This window comes from Alexandromys fortis, unplaced genomic scaffold, assembly GCF_014885135.2.
Source record: "Alexandromys fortis isolate MF-2015 unplaced genomic scaffold, M_Fortis_MF-2015_v1.1 scaffold_312, whole genome shotgun sequence".
Lineage (NCBI taxonomy): Eukaryota > Metazoa > Chordata > Mammalia > Rodentia > Cricetidae > Alexandromys > Alexandromys fortis.
The window spans coordinates 408,471-427,625 of NW_026068184.1; the positions used below are offsets into that span (position 1 = coordinate 408,471).

The following is a 19,155-nucleotide window of genomic DNA, read 5'->3' on the forward strand; positions in this document are numbered from 1 at the left end:
GTAAAACAGCCCCACTGGTCAGCCTTACAAACCAGGCAGTGTTAACACACACTTTTAATCCCAGTAGCCACACAAGTTTGCCATAGAAACCAGGTGGTGCATGCCTTCAATTCCAGCCCTAGAGAGGATTATAAAACAGGAGGAGACAGCTCTCAGACTCAGTCTCCTTCTGAGGTTTCCTGGAGGCAGGATCACCATTTTTGGACTAGGTCAAGGTAAGAGCCGGTGGCTGGCTGCTGTGCTTTTTCTGGTCTTCAGGTTGAACCCCAATATCTGTTTTTATGAATTGTGCTTCACCCAGAACTTACCAATTTGGCTTGGCTGGTCAAAAAGACTCAAGCTCTGTTTGTGTCTACTTCAGTGCTGGGATGATAGGGACTTGCTGCTGTGCCCAGGTTTGTTTGGGTTTTTTGTTTGTTTGTTTGTTTTTTAAATATTTATTTACTTATTTATTATGTATACAATATTCTATCTGTGTGTATCCCTGCAGGCCAGAAGAGGGCACCAAACCTCATTACAGATGGTTGTGAGCCACCATGTGGTTGCTGGGAATTGAACTCAGGACCTTTGGAAGAGCAGGCAGTGCTCTTAACCACTGAGCCATCTCTCCAGCCCTGTTTGTTTGTTTTTTAATTTCAAGATAGGTTTCTCCAGGATAGTCCTTGCTATCCTGGAACTTTATTTGTAGGCCAGGCTGGCCTTGAACTCACAGAGTTCACTCAAGACCACCTGCCTTGGCCTCCTGAGTGCTGGGATTAAAGTGTGCTCCACCACACCAGGCTACTGTGCTCAGGTATTTATTTATTTGTTTGTTTATTTATTTATTTATTATGTATACAATATTCTGTTTGTGTGTATGTCTGCAGGCTAGAAGAGGGCACCAGACATCATTACAGATGGTTGTGAGCCACCATGTGGTTGCTGGGAATTGAACTCAGAACCTTTGGAAGAGCAGGCAATGCTCTTAACCACTGAGCCATCTCTCCAGCCCCTGTGCTCAGGTTTTATACTCACGCTGGAGATCTAAGATTAGGTCCTGTGCTTGCACAGAAAATGCTGTACCAGTGGAGCCATCTTCCCAGCCCACATTTTTCTTCTGGGAGTCGTGGGGGCCATTGAAAGCTGATTCTCCATAATCAAGAGCAAGGTAAAGCCAGGCATGGGGAGAGAAGGCAAGATGGACAAGAGAGAAAGGGGTTGGGAGGGAGAGGCAGGAGCTGGAGTTCAGAGACAATGCACATTGTTTAGTTTTTAATGAATACTAGCTGAACTGGTAAATGCCAGCGAGTAAAGTCAAGAGACAGGCTGGTCCTCCTCAACAGGAGTTTTCTTAGTTTCTCAGGTGGGATCCAGGGGAGCTTTATTGTGTAGCTGCCACTAGAGGGCAGCCCCGGGCTTTTCTGTAAAGGCACACCCAGCCTTACCTGTCAAGCTTTACCTAGGTCTTAGGGAGTCGCTAAAGCACTGTCTAAAGGACACAAGACCAAGCTACCTGAGGCTTGTATTTGTCCTTTGAAAAATGTGGTTAACAAAATAGCAAAATGGTTCAAGTTTGTGCTTGGAACTTGCAACTTACTCCTTCAGTTGTTTCAGGGGGTGGGGTAAGCCAAATCCGCTGAACCTATTCAAGATTTAGAGCCCAGGAGGCTGAACAGTGCAAGGTCAAGGTCATCCTTACCTATTGAGTGTTCCAGTACAGCCTGGATTACAGGAGACCCTGTCCTACCCCCAAAAGGGGAGAGGTTGGGGAGATGGCTCAGTAGGTATGCTGGTTGGTTTGTGTCAATTTGACATAAACGAAATATCTAGGAAGAGAAACCTCAACTGAAAAAATCCCTCCTTTTTTTTTTTTTTTTTTCTCCCCCGAGACCAGGTTTTCCTCTGTAGCTTTGGAGCCTGTCCTGGAACTTAACTCTGACGACCAGGCTGGCCTGCAAATGCACTGAGATCCTCCTGCCTCTGCCTCCCAAGTGCTGGGATTAAAGACGTGTGCCACCACTGCCCAGCACCTGTAGGCAACTCTTAGAGCATTTTCTGGTTAACGATGGCTGTGGGAGGGGACCAGACCCTGTGGGTGGTCCCATGTCTGGGTAGGTGGTCCCACGTCTGGGTAGGTGGTCCCATGTCTGGGTAGGTGGTCCCATGTCTGGGTAGGTGGTCCCATGTCTGGGTAGGTGGTCCCAAGTGTGTATGAATAGCTAAGTAAGCTATTGAGGAGCAAGCCAATAAACAGCTTCCTTTGTCTTTCATGGTCTCTGCATCAGTTCCTGCCTCCAGATTCTTGCCCTGACTCCCTTCCTTGATGGCCTATGATGTGGAAGGGCAAGCCAAATCCACCCTTCCTCCCCAAGCTGCTTTTGGTCATGTTTTGCTTTTGTTTTTATCACTGCAGCAGAAACCCAGCCTAATAGGTAAATTGTTTGCTTCACTTAAATCTCTAGGACCCACATTAAAAGCCAGGGACAGCCAGGCGGTGGTGGCGCATGCCTTTAATCCCAGCACTCGGGAGGCAGAGGCAGGCAGATCTCTGAGTTGGAGGTCAGCCTGGTCTACAAGAGCTAGTTCCAGGATAGGCTTCAAAGCTACCGAGAAACCTGGTGCGGGAGAATTGTCTGTAGTCAATCATATTTTAAATAAACACTGATTGGCCAGGCAGGAAGTATAGGCAGGTCAACCAGACAGGAAGTAGAGGTGGGGCGATGAGAACAGGAGAATGCTAGGAAGGAGGAAGCCCATTCCTGCCAGACCACTGAAGAAGCAACATGTGACCTGCCCTGCTGTGAAAGATACTGAGCCATGTGGCTAACATAGATAAGAATAATGGGTTAATATAAGCTACAAGAGCTAATAAGTAGCCTGAGCTAATGGGCCAATCAGTTTTATAACTTATGGAGATCTCTGTGTGATTTTCTTTAGGACTTGCCGGCTGTGGGGTACTGGGAGAGACAGAAACCCCAACAAGCTGGCCCTCATGTTACAGAAACGCTCTGTGGGGGGGGGGGGGAGCCAGGAGCAGCTGGGCATGGTGGCGCACACCTTTGATCCTGGTACTCCAGAAGCAGAGGCAGGAGAACCTCTGAGTTTGAGGGCAGTCTGTTCTCCATAGTGAGCTCCAGGACAGCTGGAACTATGGCGACTCTGTCTCAAAATACAAACAAAAAATCCAGTTGTGTGTCCTTGTAACCCCAGTGATGGTGAGATGGGAGACAAAAATTTTTTTTGTTTTTTCTGTTTTTTTCGAGACAGGGTTTCTCTAACAGTCCTAGCTGTGCTGGAACTAACTCTTGTAGACCAGTCTGGTCTTGAACTCACAGAGATCTGCCTGTTTCTGCCTCCCAAGTGCTGGGATATTACAGGCATGTGCAACCACTGCCCGACTGTATCTGATAATTGTTAATAAATGTTTGATGACAGTACTGGTTTTAAAGTAACCCTTTTGGGGCTGGAGAGATGGCTCAATGGTTAAGAGTACTGACTGCTCCTCCAGAGGACCTGGGTTCAATTCCCAGCACCTACATGGCAGCTCACAACTGTCTGCAGATCCAGTTGCAGGGGATCTGAGACCTTCACACTAATGCACATAAAATAAAGTTAAATAAACCATAAAAAAATTTTAAAAAGTAACCCTTTTGTGTGTGTGTGTGTGTGTGTGTGTGTGTGTGTAACTAATGCTAAGTTGTGCCCCAGTCCTGACTCCTATTCTTGACATGAAAACAGACTCCCGAATCCCAGGCAGCACGGAGAAGTGGTGCTGTCAGTCACTGGGTTGAAGGCAAGATTGCAGGGTAGGGGCCCGATAGATGGCTTAAGTGGTAACGGTGTCTACCATGCAAATCTGATGGACCTTGCTTGGATTTCCTAGGACCCACACAAAGGTAGAAGGAGAGAACCAACTCCACAAAGTTGTCCTCTGACCTAACTACACACACACCTTGGAACGTACACCCCCATACCTATGTCACGTGTACACGCATGTATACACACACATACACACAATGATAATGTTTGCATTTTTTGAGACAGGGTTTCTCTGTGTAACAATCCTCCCTATGTAGACCAGGCCGGCCTCGAATTTAGAGCTCCACCTGCCTCGGCCTCCCGAGTTAAAGGTGTGGGCACCTGTGCCCAGCATACATCTTTTAAAAGGAAGGCAGTTGTGCGATGCCCTTTTGCTGTGGACTTGTTGGCTCTCCCCACTTGCCTTGTGTGGTTGCTAGGCCTTGTCCAGCCTCCCTCCATGCAGGGTTTCCTGGGGCAGCTGAAGGGAGCAGGCAGAGGTGGGGGGACCCATGGCACCGTGGTTCTCCCCAGGCTTCTCTTACTTTGGTGATGAGTGGGCAGGTTTGTTTTTGAATTTTTTTCAATTTTTTGAATGTTAGTTTTATTTTTTGTGTGTATGTGGGTGCTTTGCCTGCCTGTATGTATTGCACCGTGTGCCTGCCTGGTACCAGAGGAGGTCAGGAGAGGGCATTGGACCGCCTAGAACTGAAGTTATGGGTGGCTGCGAATGTCTGCCATGTGGATGCTGAGAATCACTCCCGGGCCCTCTGCAAGAACAAGTGCTCTTAACTGCTGAGCCATCTCTTCGGCCCCCTTTTTAGGGTGTTTGTTTATTTGCTTTTTGCTTTTCAAGACAGGGTTTCTCTGTGTAACAGTTCCGGCTGTCATGAAAGTCACTCTGTAGACCAGGCTGGCTTCAAACTGACAGAGATCCGCCTGCCTCTGCCTCCTGAGTGCTGGGATTAAAAGCATGCGCCACCACAAAGCATGCGCCACCACAAAGCATGCTCCACCATTGACCAGTGTTTTTAGTATTTTTGAGACAGGGTTCAGTGTAGCTTGGGCTGGCTTCAGTGTGTACCTGAGGTTACCTTGACTTTCTGATCTTTTGCTGCTATCTCCCAAGTCACAGGTATGCAGGCCACCACACCCTGACTAAAATTTGATTTTATCTTCTGGGGACCAGCACCAAATTTGCTTGCAACTTTGTCCAGAGAAAGGTTTGAAAGGTACAGGGACGGCTGCTCCTGTGTCCTCCAGCCTCCTGTTCTGAGCCATTGGTTACTCCAGCACAGAGGTGGCTGTGATGGCCTTCAATTGTGATGTCGCCTCTGGCTTCTTTAAAAGGTAAACTTGGTTGGCTGTGGGCTCACACACAGGTAGGTGAGTCAGATTCCTGTCGCCTGAAGTTTGAAGATAAAATTCCCATCCATTGGCCAATCTGCAGTGATCCACACTTATAATCCCAACACTTGGGAGGTGGAGCCCTGGAAGGTCAGAAGTTCAAGGTCATCCTCGGTTACCTAGTTGAGTTTGAGGCCAGACTTCGATTCAGGAACAGAAGGACCCTGTCTGAAAACTCAAATGTGTAGAAGTAACTAAGATACTCTCAGATAAACAAGTCAAGGAAATGTTTTGATAGTGCAACAAGCCTTAGAAACCGCTTTTGCTACAAAGCACAGACTCCTCACAACTAAAAGTAGGCAAGAGCTGCTAGACAGATGGCTTAGCAGTGAAAGTGCTCAACAGGCCTGGGGACCTGAGTTCAGTCCCCCATGAAGGAAGGCAACAACCAACTCCTGAAAGTTGTCTTCTGTCTCCCACGCTGGTGCTGACAGTCAGGTGACTTCACTCACAGGCATCTCTCCCACATGCATGTCTCTCCCCCGCCCCTCTCTCTTACACACACACACACACACACACACATACAAAATATATTTTTAAAAAAATAGAAGTGGGCAACAGGTATGGTGGCGCATGCCTTTAATCCCAGCCTTTGCAAGGCAGAGGCAGGAGGATCTCTGTGTTTGAGACCAGGACAGTCAGGGCTACATAGAGAAATCCTGCCTTGAAAAAAAAAAATCAAGCTGAAAACCAGATACCCCTGTATCCCTGCCCTCATTTTGCGCCTGTTTCCCTTACTTCCTCTGCAGATAGACATAGGTTGTCAATAATTCAAGGTGATGTTTGTACCACTCCCCTCAGAGGCTGAACTGGGGCATCCAAACGTCAAGTTTTTATAGTGTCCCAGACCGCTGAAAAACTTGGAACCACTTTGTACTCCATGTAGCTGAGCTTCCAAGGATCACCACCAGAGGGCACTGGTTGGCCATCGAGAAGGTGCTCAGAGCAGGCGCAGGACCTTTCTGAGAACCTGCTTGTCCCCCGCAAGCAGTAAGGACTTTTTGTTTGTTTTTTGTTTTCAAGACAGGGTTTCTCTGTAACTTTGGAGCCTGTTCTGGAACTAGTTCTTATAGAACAGGCTGGCCTTGAACTCACAGAGATCTGCCTCCCGAGTACTGGGATTTAAGGCGCCCGCCACCACTGCCCAGCTAGGCAGTAAGGACTTTTTGGGGCCACTTTGCAGAAGCAGAACTCAGAGATCAACTGGACCCACCCCCTCCTGCTTAATTACACAGGGCTCTCTACCCCTGGCCCCTCCAAAACCTACAGCTCAAGTCCCCAAACATGGACAAGAGGTCACTAGACTCATTTAACTGTACCCCCTTTTAACATATTTAAAAGTAAATAAATAGATTTGTTTATTATGCATGCACACATTCAAATGAGTGGTTTTTCAAGATAGGTTTTTTTTTTTCTGTGCAGCCCTGGCTGTCCTGAGACTCACTCTGTAGACCAGGCTGTCCTCAGAGATCTGAATGCTTCTGCCTCCTGAGTGCAGGGATAAGAGGCATGCGCCACCACTGACCGGTATATTGTTCATTTTTTTAAAAGACAGGGTGTCACCCTATTGCCCTGGCTGACCTGGAGCTCACAGAGATCCTCCTGCTTCTGCCCCTCGAATGCTGGGATGGAAGGTGTGCACCACATGCCCAGGTTCTGATGTAAACACAAAAGAGGGATGCCTAACGGAGCGGCCGGATTCCAAGTGTGGTCCCGACCATCATTGTCTTCAGGTTCCGCGGCATTGTCACCTGACGAGCTGCCAGGACCCTGTGAATTCTGTTCCTGAGAGGTCAGAGCTACTCTTCCGTGCAGTCTCCTAGACTAGGTTGGAATTCCTCAGAGCTCAGACTCCTTCCTGGCATGCCCGGCATTCTCCCCTCCTCCACAGTAACTTTAAGGTGCTGTGGCTGTGGGATGATCCTTCTGTATGTTGGGAATGTGTATTACTCCCATTGGTTAATAATAAAGGGCTATTTGGCCTATGGCAAGGCAGATAAGGTTAGGTGGAACAAGCAGACTGTGGTCTCTGATGAAGCGGGGTGGAATGGGGAACAGGCAAGTCAGTCACCCAAGAAGCATCTCTGCAGGCCCCTGGTTCGTCTTTTAGTGTTCAGCACTCCCTGCAACTACATGGGAACTCTATAAAGTTATTTAGTTTTATTCCCAGCACTTACAATGCCAGGAATAGCTGATGGTTAGTCTTTTTAAAGAAATTTTATACCTTTTCATTTTTCTCTCAGTATAGTACATTTTAAAGGTTTATTTTAATACTTTACATGTAAATGGCTTTTTTTCCCTGCATGCATGTATGCGTACACACACACGCCTGGTGCTCGTGAAGGTCGGGAGAGTGCCTCAGATCCCCTGGGACTGGTTACAGACACTCGTTGTGAGCTGTCACGTGGGTGCTGGGAATCGAATCTGCTGCAAGAGAATTCCATGCCCTAAATGGCTGAGCCAGTTCTTCACCTCTGAAGATCTTACCTTGAATTATTATTTTTTGAGACAAGGTCTTACTATGTGTAATCTTGGCTGTCCTAGAACTTGCTGTGTAGACTAGTTTGACCTTGAACTCACAGAGATTCTCCTGCCTTTGCCCTCTGAGTGCCGGGGAATAAAGGTGTGTGCCAACCATGCTCAGCCTGCTCACCATCTTAAAGAAAACAAAATCCCTGGTTAGCTTTGAAGCCTATCCTGGAACTTGCTCTGTAGACCAGGCTGGCCTCGAACTCACAGAAAACTGCTTTTGTCTCTGAGTGCTGGGATTAAAGGCATTTGCCATCATGACTCCTGCAATCATTTTTTGTTTGTTTTGAATTTTTTTTCAGATTGCTTTACTGTTTAGCCCAGGTCTGCATTGAACTTCAGAACCTCTGCCTCAGCCTCCTCAGTGCTAAGATTATATGCCTTCTTTACCACTATGCCTACATGTTTTTGTTTGCTTTTGTTTTTGCTTGTCTTTTCTTAAAAAGATTTCTTTTATTTTAATTTTAATTTTTAAATTTATTTATTAAATATACAGTATTCTGACAGAAGAGGGCGTCCGATCTCATTACAGATGGTTGAGTCATCATGTGGTTGCCGGGAATTGAACTCAGGACCTTTGGAAGAACAGCCAATGCTCTTAACTGCTAAACCATCTCTCCAGCCTTTACTTTTTTAGTGGTGTGTGTATGTGTGTGTGTGTAGATATATGTGTTTGAGTAGAAGTGCCTGAAGACATCCAAAAGCAGGTGTCCAATTCCCTGGATATGGAGGATGGGAGCGTCCTGACTTGGGTGCTGGGAACCAAATTTAGGTCCTCTGCAATGGGAAATAGTCAAGCTATTTCATCAGCCCTCCGCTCCCCCCCCCCCCTTTTTTTTTGAGACAGGGTCTCATGTAGCTTAGGCAGGTCGCAAACTGTCTATATAGCTGAAGCTGCCCTTGAATTCCTGATGCTGCCTCCACTTCCAAGTGCTAGGTTCATAAGCATGTTTGACTTCCAGGCCACATCCTGACAGGGTTCTAGGTGTCCCTCGCGGCCCTGAACTTTTGGTTCAGTGTCTCTGTCTCCCCAGTGCTGGGATTAAAGGCAGACACCAGTACCCGGGCCTGGAATCTGCCTTTTTATTGTGATGTGTTCCTTACAAAAACGACGCTTGCTACCCATCAAGACATCTATGTGGACTGTTGCTGAACTTGACTGGCAGGGAAGCCTTAGATGGCCCGAGGGTTGCAGCAGGGACTTACCGGACCACACCATGTCCGGGCGGGTTCACATGGACAGTAGACTTGTGCCAGCCGTCCTGGGCCAGCGCAGCCCGGAGCGCTAATCAACACGAAGGGCCAAGAAAGCAGAGACCTCGTGGTCCCAACGCGTACCGCGTGCCTCTTACGTCACTACAGAGCAGCTCCAGCTGGAGAAGCGCCAAAGGCAATCGGTTGCTAGGCAACAAGGTAGCAGCTCCCAATGAACTGCCAGCTTTCGGCTGAGAGCGGGAAAAGGAGAGGCATGTGGTTTGAGTTTTCTAAGTACGGCTTGTTTTCTTTACTCTTACTTATTTTCTTCTAGTTTCCTTCCTCTTCCCTTTCTTTCCCGTAAAGCCCCTTTCCCTTATTCCACCTCCTTTCTCCTTCCTGTCCTTTCCCATCCCCTTTCCTACCCTTCAGGCATGCTGATTGGCCAATCAAACAGAGTAAAGGTAGGAAGAAGTCCGCTAGCGTGCGCCCCTTCATCTACCCCAGCGAGTGTCTCTTGCTGCAGCTGAAGCCTTGGGCATTAGACCCTAACTTCTCCAGATTGACGGTGGCTGGATCGTCCGTTCCTCTTAGGATTTTTTTTAAAGATTTATTTATTATGTATACAGTATTCTATCTGCATGTATGTCTGCAGGCCAGAAGAGGGCACCAGATCTCATTACAGATGGTTGTGAGCCACCATGTGGTTGCTGGGAATTGAACTCAGGACCTCTGGAAGAGCAGCCAGTGCTCTTAACCACAGAACCATCTCTCCAACCCTCATGGTTTTTAATAAGTACAAAGCAATGTTTCTTTTCTTCTCTTTTTAAAAAAGTGTTTTTTGAAGTAGCTTAGCCCAGGTTGGCCTTGAACTCCTAAGGGCAGGGCTGAGGTTGCAGCCATATGCCACCCAGCTAGTTTTATGAAATGCCAAGAAGCCCATGGCTTTGAGCATGCTGGGCAAGCATTCTTCAACCATGCTGCAGCCCTTTTCTAGGGTATTGAAGCGGAGGACTACGGAGTACAAACTGGTCTCAAATGTGTCGTCCTCCTGCCTGTTTCCCAAAGTCAGCATGACAGGTGCACACAATCTAGACCTGCTTCTTCATCACCCCCATCTTCTGCAATGCTGCAGAGAACCCACAGCCCTGTGCTTGGCAGGCAAGCACTCAATCTTTGAACTACACCTCCTCACAAACTGTGGTGGTTTGACTATAAATGGCCCCTGATTGGCCCATAGGGAGTGTCAATATTAGGAGGTGTGACCTTGTTGGAGGAAGTGTGCCACTAGGGGTGGCCTTTGAGGTCTCAGAAGTTTAAGTTTTCTGCTGCCCACAAATCCAGATGTGGATCTCTCAGCCATCCCTCCAGCGCCCCTCTGCATGCATACCGCTATACCTCCTGCCACAATCATGGACTACACTTCTGAACTGTAAGCCAGCCCCAATAAAATGTCTTTCTTTATAAGAATCGCTGTGGTCATGGTGTCTCTTCACCAATGTTTCTTTAATTGTAATTTTAACATTTGTGTGCATATGCTTTTCTGTGCATACAGGTAGCCACAGAAACTAAGAGTGTAGGATCTCCTGGAGCTGGGCCTACAGGGAGTTGTGAGCTACCTGGTGTAGGTGCTGGGAGCTGAACTAGGTCCTCTGGAAGAGCAGCAAGTATTCTTAAGCACTATGCCATCTCTCCAGCCACTTTGTGTATTTAATTTTTTTTTTATTTTAAAAAGGAAGCAAGTCGGGTGTGGTGGTTCATGCCCTTAATCCTGACATTCAGAAGGCAGGAGGAGGATCTCCAAATTCAAGGCCAGCCTGGTCTACAGAACTAGTTCCAGGACAGCCAAGGCTACACAGAGAAACCCGGTCCTACAAAAAAATGGTGTATCTTATGGGTATGTGTGTGTGCTCGAGTATATGCATATGTACTACATATGTGTAGGAGCCCGAGGTCAATGGTTGGTGTTTCGATACCCGGGAACTGGAGTCAAGGTGGTGGTGAGCTGTCGTGTGAAGACAAACAAGACAACGGAGCCCAATCCTCAGGGCCACTCTGTCGCCCCTTGCTCATCTCTGCTCTCCGTGGCCAGGATGACATCTTTATTGGAAAAATTGAAAACACAGATGCAATGTATTATACAAAGAAAGGTTTTCATTCCATAACAAAAGCTCTGTTGGGAGGAAACAGGAGCTGGTGGCCACCTGCCCTGGGAAGGTAGGCACGCAGTGAAAAGTGAAATTCACTGATAGGAACTGTTCTAATGGAAAACTGTGGAAAAGGTTAAAAACAGAAGGGGGGCATAAACGAACAAAAAACAACCCCATCCCTGCAAGTTTGAGAGTCTGTTATAAGCTTGAGACATTTAGGTTATCACCAAGATTTAGTGGGATTCCTCGGTTTGTCCCTAGAATGCTAATCAGTTTAACTTAGGGTCTTCAAACCTGAGGTAGTTGAGGGTCACCTGAAAAATATGTCTGGAAGGTTCTATATGCTCGGAACTGGATCCAGCCCCATCTAACCAGCCGTTTCTGGCTTTGGCTACTGCGAGAGGAGGCTCTCCACCACTGTGGTGGCCAGTCCCATGCTGGGCTGGACCTGCAGGACAAGGGTGGCGAACAGATGTTCTGGATCGCGGCTGATGGCTTCCATCAGACAGTGTGGTCTCTGAGAACCCAAGAGGTGGAGGCAGGGCAAAGCCACTCTGTGTGGAAGGCCAATATCGAGGATCCAAGATGGCAGAGAGGGCAACGCTGCTCCGGTGGGAGGATGATCCAAGATCATGCAGCGATGGCAAGGCCACCCTTATTGGCAGGCCAGGGTTGGGCCCAAAGGCTTGCTTTTATAGCAAGGTTCTCAGAGATCTGGAAAGGCAATAGTGTAGCTTGACTTTTGCCAGCTTTCAAAAATTAGGGTTATGCCGGGCGGTGGGGGCAAGGATCTCTGTAAGTTCGAGGCTAGTCTAGTCTACACAATGAGTTCCAGGACAGCCAGGGCTACACAGAGAAACCCTGTCTCGACCCCCACCCCTCAAATGAGAGTTAAATAGTGCAGGAGACCCTCCTACAACCAAGTCGCTGACGAAGAAATAAAAGCTTCCTTAGACACAAGATGAGAAGCAACTCCTAAGGTGAGAGAGGTCACAGCAGCCTAAGGTGACAGTGATGAGTGCTTGTGACCTCAAGTTACCTGGTATAGCCACACCCGTTCTGAGACAGGACACCCTGGAGGTGTTTGGCTCTCCCAGATACTGGGTTAAGGGCACATACATAGGCTGGATTCTAGGAACAGCATTGTGGGCAGGACAGTAAACAAGCCATTTAGGTTATAGTCTAATTTATTCTTCGGTCTTTTTTGAGATAAGGGCTCAGCATATAGCCCAGGCTAGACCTGAACTGATGATCCTCCTGCCTCCGATTCCCAAGTGCTGGGATTGCAGGCATGTACCGACAAGCCTGGCATGGCCATTTAAATTCCCTGCTCAGATATGAACTAACCCCACAAAGGCAGATCTTCCTTGCAGACATATCCTTAATCTTGAGGCAGTACAAAACTACACCAAGATAACCACGAGACACAGCTGGATTGGAGTTTCTTACCAACCCATCTGAGCCATTATTTTGTCCAACTTCTATCTTGAAAAAATACTTTTAAGAGTCCCTTTTACTCAAACATATGTGCACGCCACCAGTAGAGGGCATTGCATCCCTCGGAGCTGGAGCTAGAGGTGGTTCTGGAGCACATGATGTGGGGGCTGGGGTCAGAACAGGGGTCCCCTGGAAGGGAAGGAAGTGACTGCTGAGCCATCCCTTCAGTCCTCCAGGTCCCTGTGCAGAGTATCTGCCCAGCAGTCTTTAGTCCACGGAGCCTCGGGAGGGCTTTAAAAAGCTGAGGAGTTCCTTCTGGGCGGCAAGAATTTTCAGAGTTTGGTATGTCCGGCCATTGGGTTAAAGACTCATGTTTAGGTAGCAGCAGAGCCAACAAATTATGGTCTAGGCTGAGTGAGATGGCTCACACCTTTCATCCCAACACTTGGGAGGCAGAGGAAAGGGCATCTCTGTGAGTTTAAGGACAGTGAGATGTATGTAGATACTTTAAGGCCAGTCAGGGCTATTTAGTAAGACCCTGTCTTTAAAAAAAGGTATATATAGTTTATACACACATAAATAATCCAATTTTTATTAAATTCTTTTTTTTTTTTTTTTTTTTTTTTGAGACAAGGTCTCAGAATGTAGCCCATGTTTCTCTGTGGCTTTGGAGCCTGTCCTCTCGGTCTCCTTTGTACCAAGATTAGGCCTTGTGCACTACCAGGCCTGGCTAAAGAAAGGCAATTCCCGACTTGAATCACACTAAACAGTTCTGATGCGACGCTGAGCAGGTAGGACCCTTGTGCTGTTGATTCACCTCGTGCTGGGACGCTTGACTGTTTCGCTTAATTATTAGGGTTTTAGAGACGAGCCCTGCTCTGTTGCTGTTTGATTTCCTCTTGCTGGGACATGTGTGTGCGTGGTTCGATGCTAGCGGTCACCTTTGGAAAAGCTGACCTGCAGTGAGCACATGGATTGGCTTCATGGGCAGAAACGGCCAACAATGCCACACATTGCTTGTTCTGGTCCTCAGACTCAGGAAATGCTAAGCAGAGAAACATTCTTCCGACACCAGACTGGGCCATTCCTACTGCAGGTCACGTGTCTCAGCAGCCGTCTGCGTTGCTGGGAGTTCCCGGAGTGCCAGCTTAGAAAATACTCGGGGACAGAGTGGGGGCGGGTGGAACAAGAAGAAGGGGGTTGATTCACAGTGATCAAACATTAGCCTCACCACCCGGTGCCCAGCAAAGCCGAGCCGTGTCCCACAGGGGACAGGCTTAAGGACGTGCTCGCTGGCTGCCACCTAAGCAGCACAGATCAAGAAGGAAGACGCCACCTCCCTGCTCCGTCCTACAGATCAGAAGGCCACTTCATTCAGCTCAGCGGTTCCAGTTGCGAGTGGCAAATTGCTGTCCGGCTGCTAGTGTCTAGGCGGGATGTCTTCTGTCTCCATCCTGTCTTCAGGGGAGCAAGAGTGGGGCGTGGCAGAGATGGTGTCACAGCCGGCGGTCCCCTTCCTCCTCTTCCCTGCTTCTCTATTCCTCGAGGAACCTGCCTGCTTTAGAATCCGAGACCAGAAATGACCAGAGATGGCTCTTTGCTCTGTGGTCTGTGAAGACTTGACGGCAGAGGGCAAGCCTAGTCAGTCACCCTCGGGCCTGATTGCCCCAAGCATCCCTGGGCAGGTGTTGTATGAAGATCGTTAGTAATAAATACGAAGAGTCCTACCCTGAGCCGAGTTCCCTTCCTGATGGGAGCAAGTGGGTCTGTGGAAGAAGTAGCACACGGAACCATCTTTTATCTGGTTCAGTAGGATGCAGAAGCAGGTGGCTGGAAAAGGAACCACTTCTGGGTCCCTTTTGTCCCTCTTAGGGCCTTGCCTAGGTTTGATGGGAGGTGGTCCATGGCACAGGAAGTCGGCTCTGGGGGATGTAGTGTTGCTACTCACACCAGCTCTATACCGGCATGTGATGGGGTGGTAAACCTGGTCACATGAGCTCCTAAGAAAATGTCCCCTGCACTGCTGGGCCCCTGGCACCTTTTTTTTTTTTCCTTTTCTTTTCTTTTCTTTTTTTTTTTTTAAACCTCTGGTGTTCCCTGGCTTGTGAAGGTGGACAGAGGCCCCGAGATGGCACCCGGGGTCAGACAATAAAGGCACTAGCTCTGCTTCAGACTTCAGAGGAGAGCTGTCACTCTGGGCGTGGTCTTGACTGACAGAGAGCTGAGATGGCACACCAAGGCATAGCCTGAGCTGCACTGTGGTGTGTGTGGGGGCTTCCTCTCAGAAGGCTCAGAGCTCAGGATGGGGGTGGGGGTGGGGGCTGGAACCCTTTTTGGGAGAGTTGGCCGTGTGAAACTTTCAAAATATAAAACCAAAATAACCAAACGACCACCAAATAGGAAGCAGGAGGGGATCCGCCAACTGCTAAAAGTGTAGTGTGGAGGGGGGGGCCGCGGCTCTGGCGCTCTCTGCCAGGACACTCCTGTCCCTCTGCCTGTGGATTCGGGTGGCAGTCCGGTTTGCAATCCAGCGGAGTTCTGATGCTCACAAGTTTGTGCGAATGACAAAATGCAAAGACTGAGGAGGGGGGAGAAAAAGAAGAGGTGTCAGATGTCCCCTCTCCACGCTCCCAACGACAAGAACCCTCTCTACGCAGGACATGACCGGTGAGGAAGTAGAGAGCAGGCGGGAGAGGTTGGCCATGTTGCTGTTTTTCTGTGAACCTGAGCTTGCTCGTGGCCAGCACTGGCCTGCCTAGACGTCAGGGCCATAGGGAAGGACTCATCATGTACCCAGACAGAGGAGGAGTCATGAGGGGACACGGTAGGCTTCAGCTTTTGTCAGTAGAGGTCTGCAAGGACCTGGTGTGCCAGGGCGGGGACTGTCACAAACAGAAGGGGAACAGGGATTTACATTCTGACGTGTGGGGCGCTGGCGTGGCTCTACTCTTTTTCAGGTGTTGCTTCTTGAACAGTAGCCGGTGATGCCTCTGTCCCTAAAAAAAAAAAAACACAACAACAAAAACATTTCACAACGGAACCGCGTGCATACATCAACTCTTCATGCCGGGCTGATCCCATGTGAGAGACCTTCAAACTCATGACGGCCATACTTGTTTTTTAAAGAAGAACCCTTTAAAAGGTGTGTGTGTGTGTGTGTGTGTGTGTGTGTGTGTGTGTGTATGAGAGAGAGAGAGAGAGAGAGAGAGAGAGAGAGAGACAGAGAGACAGACAGACAGAGAGGTGTATGAGTGTCATACATGCCAGGGTCAGAGTGTGGAAATCAGAGGATAAATTTTCCGGAAATTGGTTTTATCCTGTGGGTTCCAGGAAGTGGGCTCAGGTCATGACGCTTTGCGATTTTAGCTACTGAGCCATCTTCCTGACTCCACACTGTGGTCCTTTGCAGGCTCTAGAGCCAGAACCTCAGAATCCTTGTGCCTTGCCTGCCAGCTCTCCACTGACCATTCTTCATCGACTGCAGGCTTGCTAGCAAGGCTGTATATGTGTGTGTGTGTGTGTGTGTGTGTGTGTGTGTGTGTCCATCCATCCCAGGGGAGCCAACTTCGAGCCCCAGGACCCACCTGACAGCTCACAACTGTGCGCAACAATAACAGATCAAAGTGAGTAACTGGGGAGGCCCTGGCTGCAGCGATGAAGACACAAGTTCACCAGTCAACGTGGAAGCTTTTATAATATTCAGTTTGTTTTTGGCTCTGTAGCCTAGGGTGGCTTCAAATTCCCAATCTTCCTGCCTCTGTCTCCTAAGTGTTAGGTTTACAGATGTGTGCCACCCAGGTTAAAGCCGAAGCTTTGAAGCTTCTTAATTCTTTATGATGTGCCCATCTTTAGGTTTAAGGATTATTTAGGAATGGAAAGGGGACAGGAAGACCAGGAGGTGACAGGCCAGAGGGTCCCGTTCTACTAGGGGAAGGCCTGTCTCTTCTGCGGTACCGACAGGAAATACCCAAAGTGTTCCCACCTTCTTCCCAGCCCTCGGCAACACCAGCCAGCTCGTAGTGTTTCTTCCGAAGCTCTCCTAGCTTTTGACGCTCCTTCTGCAGGTCATTTTCCAGCTCCAGAACCCTAACCTGTGGGAAAAGGGTGTGAGAGGGGCTGCCATTGGTTTAATTCAGTTTAAAAACCTTACCCTTCTGAATGTCCTATGGATGAGCTATGTTCCCACCACTGTATCTTTCCTTTGTATCTCTCAGTCTCTGTCTCTTTTGAAGTAGGAGAGATTGGGTCCAGGGACTCATGTATGATAGGAAGTACTCTACCAATGAGCCACACCCCAGCCCCTCACTGGGGGATTCTAGGCAGGGGCTCTACCACTGAGCCACACTCCAGCCCCTCACTGGGGGATTCTAGGCAGGTGCTCTAAGACCTAGTGACACCTAGCCCCTGTAAAGCTCCTTTGGTCACTCCTTGGGACTTGTCTTCCCTAGACTTAATCTGGTCTCTCTGTGGCTCAGATCCCTTCTTCTATCATATCCATCCCATCTCCGCAGCTCACTCAAAACCTCTTGATGGGTGGAGCTATCTTCCTAGCCCGAGAGGAGCCTGCTAAGGTTATAGCGCAGCCCCCAGCATAATTCTTTTTTGAGACCGGATCACAGGTAGCATAGACTGGCCTTAAGCCACACTGTTTCTTCACCTCCCTAGAGCCAGGATTACAGGTATACAGCATAATATTTAGCCTTCTCTCCTCCTTGTTCCCATTTTTAATTATGTGGACATTGTGTGTGTGGGGGTGCATATTCAAGTGAGAATATAGGTGCCTACAGAGGCCAGAAGGTGTTGGACCCCCGAGAACTGGAGTAACAGGTCGTTGTGAGCAAATGCTCTCAACTGCTAAGCCAGCTCTGCTGGTTTTTGTTGTTGCTGTTGTTAAAGATTTATTTATTAATTATGTATACAGTGTTATGCCTGCATGTATGCTGCAGGTCAGAAGAGGGCACCAGGTCTCATTACAGATGGTTGTGTGAGCCACCATGTGGTTGCTGGGAATTGAACTCAGGACCTCTGGAAGAATAGTCAGGGCTCTTAACCTCTGAGCCATCTCTCCAGCCCCTTGTTTTTTGTTTTTGTTTTTAATAGATTCTTGCTCTATAGCACATATGGGCCTCAAACGCATGGCAGTCCTGCCTCAGTCCCCCAAGTGCTGGGATTTTTACACGCATGCCCACACCTGGCTTCATTTTCCCCGAAGTTACTCTCTTCTCTCTGGCTTCTCCCTGGGGGAATGATACTCGGGGGTTGAAGTACAGGGAAAGGAGACAGCCCGACAGTAGACATGGCCTTGGTTTTCTTACCTGAGAATCCATCTCCTGGCGTTTGATCTGGGTGAGTGTCATGCTTGAGAAGTCCATACTGTCTGCAAGGATGGACACAGGAAGATCCCATCAAAGGATGTCCAGAGCTGACAATTGTGAGGACCACGTCGAGTCCCCCACTGCAATGCTTGGCCTGCACTTTGCCACCACAATGATTACAAGCTGAACTGTCCCCACAGGCTCAGTTTGGAATACTTTTTCCCTAGCTGTCGGTGCTATTTTTGGGAGGCTGTGGAATGTTTAGAAGGCTGGGCCTGGCTGGCAGAAGCAGGTCCCCGGAAGCATGCCTTTCTTTGTGTGTTTATTAGTGTGTATAGGGGTATGGCATGGATGTTCATGTGTGTGAGGGTGCACTGACCACGTGGGTCCAGGAGATTGAACAAACTCTCTTTCCTAGTGAGGCACCTCACCAGTCCCTGGACAGATAGAGAATCACTATGGAAACGTGCCGGGGGGCACATTTGTAGTGGAGTTTCTAAACTAGGTTAAGTGGGAAAAGCCACTGTAGATGTGGGCAGTGATAATCCATGTGTTGGGCCCTGGTCTGAATTAAAGGGAGAAAGTAGAAACTAGGTGAGGTCTCCTGTAACCCCAGCACTATGGGGGCAGAGGCAGGAGGATCTCCGGGAGTTCAAGGACAGCCGGATCACATAGCAGGTTGCAGGTCAGCCATGGGTACCCAGTGAGACCCAGTTTCAAAAAAGCAACAGATAGACAGACAGACAAAAAGAGAGCAATTAAGCAAGGTGGGGGTGGAGAAGGGGTGAGCACCAGCATTTACCCGCCTCTGCTTCCTGACAGCGACAGCGGATACAATGCTACCAGCTGCCCCACGTTCCTGCCACCCACACTCACGCCTTCCCACCACCGTGGACTGTACCCTCACACTGGGACCTGAAATAAACCCTACCTTCTTAATTGTTTTTTACACATTTATTAGTGTGTGCGCACATCTCATGTGCCATGCCGTAAGAGTGGAGGCCAAAGAGAGCCAGTTCTCCTATCACGTGGGTCCTGGGCATTGAACTCAGGTTGTCAGACTTGGCAGCAGTCACCTCTGAGCTCAAATCCTTCTTTTTTAAAAGTTGCCTTTACCAAGGCCTTTGGTCTGCTCACAACAATGAGAAAATTAACTAATTCATGGTTAACAAGGGTCTGATTCTCTGGGAACAACTAGACCTCTAGTGACTTTTCTCTGACCTCAGGAAAGTAGCAGACAGAAAAAAAAAATATACCCTTTTTCCTTTTTTCTTTCTTTCTTCCTTTTTTTTTTTTTTTTTTTTGGGTGGGGGAAGGGGTTTCTCTACGTTTTGGAGCCTGTCCTG

General features: G+C 48.6%; 1 protein-coding gene across 6 annotated transcripts in view; it reads right to left on the minus strand.

Annotated features, from left to right (window-relative positions):
- Positions 1 to 13,197: 13,197 nt before the first annotated feature.
- The window catches only part of Hip1 (huntingtin interacting protein 1), a 122,712-nt gene continuing 116,754 nt past the window's right edge, over positions 13,198 to 19,155 (minus strand). For 5 of the 6 annotated variants that reach the window (XM_050129297.1, XM_050129294.1, XM_050129296.1 and 2 more), the window contains 4 exons: positions 17,810 to 17,871; positions 16,477 to 16,585; positions 15,409 to 15,490; positions 13,198 to 15,072 (listed from right to left, as the gene is read on the minus strand). In XM_050129297.1, the coding sequence (XP_049985254.1) occupies positions 15,438 to 15,490; positions 16,477 to 16,585; positions 17,810 to 17,871 (224 nt within the window). In that variant the 3' untranslated portion in view covers positions 13,198 to 15,072; positions 15,409 to 15,437. Of the gene's footprint in view, positions 15,073 to 15,408; positions 15,491 to 16,476; positions 16,586 to 17,809; positions 17,872 to 19,155 lie in introns of those variants that run through there. The other variant, XR_007589662.1, reaches the window with a different exon arrangement.